The 5,990-nt window shown below is 30.9% G+C and overlaps 1 protein-coding gene across 1 annotated transcript; it reads left to right on the forward strand.

Annotated features, from left to right (window-relative positions):
* Positions 1–1,333: 1,333 nt before the first annotated feature.
* Positions 1,334–4,533, forward strand: HELRODRAFT_158922 (hypothetical protein; the record flags this gene model as incomplete). The annotated part of the gene is made up of 5 exons (XM_009010873.1): positions 1,334–1,430; positions 1,987–2,108; positions 2,482–2,538; positions 2,599–2,751; positions 4,477–4,533. The coding sequence occupies 5 exons, from the start codon at positions 1,334–1,336 to the stop codon at positions 4,531–4,533; spliced, it is 486 nt and encodes a 161-aa protein (XP_009009121.1).
* Positions 4,534–5,990: the final 1,457 nt, after the last annotated feature.

The raw sequence follows: 5,990 nt of genomic DNA on the forward strand, positions 1-5,990 counted from the left end.
TAAGTAAATAAAAACATGAAAAACTGAGAAAGAAGAATGTTTAAAACATGAAAAATAAAATAAGCTAGAATAAAATAAATAATAATAATAAAATAAATAAATGGAAAAGAAAAGAAATTGACAATAAAATGAAGTAATGGCATAAAAATGCAAATTAATAGACTAGATGATGACTTAGTGAGTTAGTGAGGTGATCGATAAATAAAAACTAGTTGTGTGAATGATGAAGTTTTATTGAGTGTTAATATGTTTGAGTGTCTTGTGATGAAAGTCTTTCCTGGTATGTAGATTGGGCGACGACTTGATAGTTATGTTTGCGCTGACGAAGGTTGTGTGTTGTAGTTTTGATTGGTGGTAGTCGAGGATGGATGACGTGGTTGTTGTTATTTTCTACTTTCTTGAACAGTCTTGAATCGAGTGTGTTGAATATCTGAGTGACGGTAGGATATGATGCAGGTAGATAGTTGAAGTGGATTAGTTTTTTAATGAGAGATGGTAGTTGTTGTGAGCTGCATATTTGATGCGTGAGAATATGAGTGATTCAGTGATGTCGAATAATTTAAGGCCTCTGAGTCCATGGGAGCGAAGTGTTTTGAGTGTGTGAAATGTTTGAAAGCCTTTTGTGATGATGTGATTGATATGAGGTGCTATATTAAGTGTGGAGGTGAATGTGATGCCTAATATTTTTAATTGATGGGTGTTCGGAGGTAATGTTATTTTCTTACGGCTATTGTGAATGATGAGTTCGAATGATTTATTGAGATTAAGTGACAGATTGCATCGTTTTGACCATGTGGTTAATGAGTCGAGTTCTGATTGGATGGTGTTTGAGTTAGATGAAAGAATGATAAGGTAGGTGTCGTCAGCGTATTTGATGATGTGATTAGAGCTATGAAAAGTTTTGAGAGTAGAAGCATTGATGATAAAGATAGATGGTCCAAGGACAGAACCTTGAACTACGCTAGAGTTATACTTTATAATATTACGTAATATAATATTACTTTATATTACTTTATAATCAAGTACCTACGTAGATGGTTTGCTGCAGACACTCAAAAACACAATTCAAAAACAGGCAAAAACGTTTTTTAGCAGTTCTACCTTAAAGATTTGTAGGGTTTTTAAGCAAAATTTAAGATATAAAAATTTATAGCTAAAGCTATTTTTAAAAATCCACAATACACTGATCAGTGATCATTGATATCGCATTGAAAATAATTTAAACGACTTGAATTAATATTTTGCATAAAATTTTTCGATACATCAATTTATTGCAGGAGAAGTCATAGTCCCTTCGAGGAAGCCTTTAATTGATGCTATAAAAGCTACAGTAATGACGCACTACAAATCTCATCTTATCGGCAAAAACTTCATTTCTGTCAGCGTTGACGGTTGTGCTTGGAATGATTCTTGCAAATCTGTTAAGGCCAGTTTTTCACTATTATAAATGAAATTAAAAGTTTCAATAAATTTCATTAAACACTCAGAAATGTAATTTTTTATTAAAAAAAGGAAAATTTTTTTCATACATTTTTTTATTTATTGTTATTATTTAAATATGCTTTTTACAAGTGAACAATAAACATTTAAATTAATTAATAAATCAATATTAGCTCTGACAAATAAATTATGTCGTGTAAGATAGCGCGATATAATTCATATGTTTTCTAAAAATGAAAAATTTCAGCATTATCGGACAATGAGACATTTTTTCATTTGATCATTCATTTGAGCAAATGAAATGTCTCCGAAAGATTTTCTGAAATTTTTTCAAAGACCTTTCACAAACGTCACTATGAGGGAGAGATGCCAGAATTAACCAACCATCGAAAAGATGATACAAAAACGGCAATTGCGATGGTTTGGTCATGTGTGTCGTCGGATGAGCCAGTCTCGTCTAACACACCAACTGCTTTTAGATTTTGACCGAACACTTGAAAATCCATGGTTCTGCACCAAATAAAACGTGAATAAAACATATTGAAGTGGATCTGCAAAACCAACGTCTCTGCCCAGCACATGTAAAAACCGTTGCATTGAGTCGGATCGAGCTGAGGAAAATAGAAGAAGATCGGACAATAAGATGCTATCGAAAAAATCAAATACAAGTTACTTAGAATGAAAGAAAGAAACAAACAGATAATCAGACACACATAGACAGACATAAAGGAACAAGGAAGCAGACAGACAAACAAACAATCAAACAAACAACAAAGCAAAAAATCAAACAAACAACTTAAATAATAAAGTTGATACACTGTAAGTGTAGTAAAAATATAAATACACACTTTCAGATGATTGGTTTTGATATTGTAATCATAATTTATAGCAATATTTTTATTATTGAACGGTTTAAGTAAAAAATTCAACCGCAAACTATAACGTAATAAATTTTGTTTATTTTCTTCCACAACATTAATTTATAAATATGAATTGTTCAGTTCCAAATGACAGTTAATATTTTATTCACATCATTTCTAGGGATCTCAAGTGAAGGTCTCCGTAAAAAAACATTTGGTGAATAATGAAAAAGATGAGGTATATATTTATGATAGATATTTGTTTTCAATTGAAATATAATTGAGAATTTACATTTAGGTGTCGCCATCGCCACAAAATGACAACGGATGTGTATTTGCCTGTAGCAAAGATGAAAATTCAGATACATCCCTTCCGACATACAATAATGCTTTTCCGGACAAGCTTCACATAGAAAATCTTCCCGGTTATTTTAATCTCGACAGAGAGCAGGTAGGTCAACCTATTTTAAAAAAATTTTTATGCTTTCAACTAAAAATTGACGTAATTTCAGCAAACATTTTTATCTATTATCGAACAAAGTCTTTCCCATTTTTACGATTTCCAATGTAATCATTTCTTTGCCTAACATTATTCAATCTATTTTGATTAGTTTAAGCATATTGATTTATTATTGGATTAGTTTTATGTATTACTAACGCTCTCGAAAAATTAAAAAATACAATTGTAGGGTATAAAATTTTGATAGTCAATTTTCAGTTAATGTTGATATTGTTTATAGTTTAGTGACTCATTGGAAAACCTGCCACAAACAGACCTAAGTAATCATACCCGCTCGTTTCATGTTAACGCATGATCCAAATGAAGTCTTTAAAGCAGCGCTAAACCAATGCCGAAATTGCTCACGAAAGTTGTGTTGTGATGCAACCGATACTGTAAAAGTAGTGGCGTTACAGTATTGTCGCTTTTGCTACTTCGCTTTTAACAACTTTGGAAACCACATTGATATTGGCAATTTCTTTTTTTTATCACCTAACCTCTCACCTTACAAGTGTCACATCTTTTATTAATTATAACAACTTTTTTAATCTTATTTAAATTTGCATTTTATCTTAATAATAAATTTAATTAAAATATCAAGACAGAAAAAAAATTGAATGAAGTACCAGAACGAAAATATATACTTCGATACAGAGCCTCGTTGAAGTCAGAAAACGACAGCCATCTAGTTCTTTCATTTCGGTAAATATATTTTTAACACGTGATTTTAAACAGTTGGCGTCCATTTAACTTATAAATGACGCAATAGTATGAAATAAATGCTTAATAAATTTATTGTTTTTGAGTGCCTAAACATTAAGAAAGAATTTACTAAATTATTCGCTATACCGTGATATATAAATACAATATTTCAAAACTAGTCGGCGTTTTACCTCAGAAGTCTATTGTCTAACTTTTTACGGTGCTTGTGAGTACACGCAACGAATGATTATGTACGTTTTTTGGTAACATTATACAACCTTAAAGTCTAATTGTATTTACGCAAAATTTTAGTGGCCATGACTCAATTTTTTCTAGAAATGTTTTCGGAAATGTTATCTTATTTGGTGCTTTGGTTAATATTTTTTGAGTTGAGGGTGAAGGTTAACATCGTATCAAAAATAAGACCAAGAACATTTTTCATTTGGTTTTAGAGATTTCGAGTTTGAGAAAACAGAAAAAAGTTAAATGAAGTGAGTGATTGTTGAGCTGGTAGATAAAGAGATTTCTATCTAGTCCAACAGAGTCGGCTGTAAAGTTATCTGCTCAAATTGTTTTCATATTTGGCTTGGTCTTAGGGAACACCGGTTGTTTAAAAAATTGTTGTTGAAGTTTTTTTGTACAGAAAGAAAGACAGCGAATCATTGAATGCAGTACACTCATATTTATACTCGGTAGTATATCGTTGATTAGCATTAGTAACATCTAGTAACGACAACTGAATGAATAAGCTTTTGTATAGCATAGTGTCGGCTGTCAGTGAAACATTTTAAAAATTTCTGGTTGAACGAGTCTACGATATTAGATAACTATTGCTAGAGAAAACCATTTAGAAGAAGACGGTGGCGTAGCTAGAAGTTGGCTTTCATTCGTTTAAAAAGTCGGCGACTTTTTTACATTGGGTTTATCGCACGATTATTTTTAAATTTTGCTATTAAAACCAATGGTTTTTTCTAGGAATGGGACGAATCCAAGAACTTGAGATCTGTGGTATCTGGATCTGAATCTCGATGATGGATCTAGACGGATCCGAATCCGAATCCCGATCTAATTTGCATACCATCTTAAAATTAAAAATGCTGTTTCAAGATGAAAAAATTTACAAAGAATAAAATTTGTTTTTGTGATGAACATACGGCAGTTTTAGCTAAAACAAATTGCGAAAACACAAATGAGCTTGTAAATTTTTGAGCTTTTACCCTACTACTTGATCGTTGTTGATATTTAGATTAACATTTTCCGCCGATCGAATTTTTTTTCGTTCTTTAGGTTAATTTTGAACCCGTAAAATGGTGAATCCTCAACTTTGGATCCGCGGATCCGAATCTTTTACGAATTCCTGGATTCGGACCCGTATCCGGAACCGTCGCATTCTTAGTTTCTACTAAATTTAAAGTAACTCTATTATTATTAGGGATGCAACAGTTCACAGTTCCAATTTTTACAAATTTATATAGCAATTTTGTTTAATTACGCCTTAACTCCACTAAATTTTTAAAGACTTGGCTACGCCTCTGCCAGCAAATGAATATTTAATGCGGGTCATTAAAAATGACGCAAATGCTTCCAGGTCAAGCAATGTGATTCAATTCCTACGTGCAGTTTAATTACTAATGTTATTATTAATATTGTCAACAAAAATTGATGTTGTTATTGCTTCAAAAAGTAAAATGCCTGACCACTTTATTTGCAGATACAACTCAGATATATGGCACTTTCTAATCTTTAAGGGTTCGGCAGATAACGTTCATTTCTATTTGTTTTCTGATGGATATTTTGCTCCAACAGTCAGCGAACTACTAGCATACTACGAAAACAATCATATTACCTCGGATACTGTTGACTGTCCAAATTGTTGCTTAGATGGGCCGGCAAAATAATCATCAACAATAAAATTTTTAATTTACTAAATTTATTTAATTTTTTTTTATTTACTCTTATAATACATATCTTTATATTTATTTTGTATAATTTTGTTAAATAAATATTAATTTAATAAGAATTTTAACTAAATTTTGATAGCAATTAAAATTTGAAAATATCGGTGAATCAATGTTTCGAAATATAAGCAGATCGATCAGGCAATCGCTCAGTTCAAATATTTTTATGTGCCGCTTTTAAGGATTTATTAATAAACATTTATCTAAAATGAAACACAATGCACGTATGTTTTTATTTTTTTTTTATTTAAACTTGATCAATTTCAAAACACGGCTAGTAAGCCTTATCATATATAATGCGAAAGAAATTATTTAGTTGCATTCAACGAATAATACTTAAATGAAAAAAAATTTTTAGAAAAAGTTATTTTTTAATTTAGACTTTAAAGCATGAATAACAGCCAAAAATAATTTGTTTATTATTTCACCTGTGTATATCGAGTTAACATGTGAATAAAAACAAGGCTAAAAAGAATCAACCGTACCTTACAGCTTTTAAATGTTTTCAATGATTGCCTGGATAAAAATTAT

This window comes from Helobdella robusta (assembly GCF_000326865.2).
Source record: "Helobdella robusta unplaced genomic scaffold HELROscaffold_1, whole genome shotgun sequence".
In the NCBI taxonomy this organism is placed as follows: domain Eukaryota; kingdom Metazoa; phylum Annelida; class Clitellata; order Rhynchobdellida; family Glossiphoniidae; genus Helobdella; species Helobdella robusta.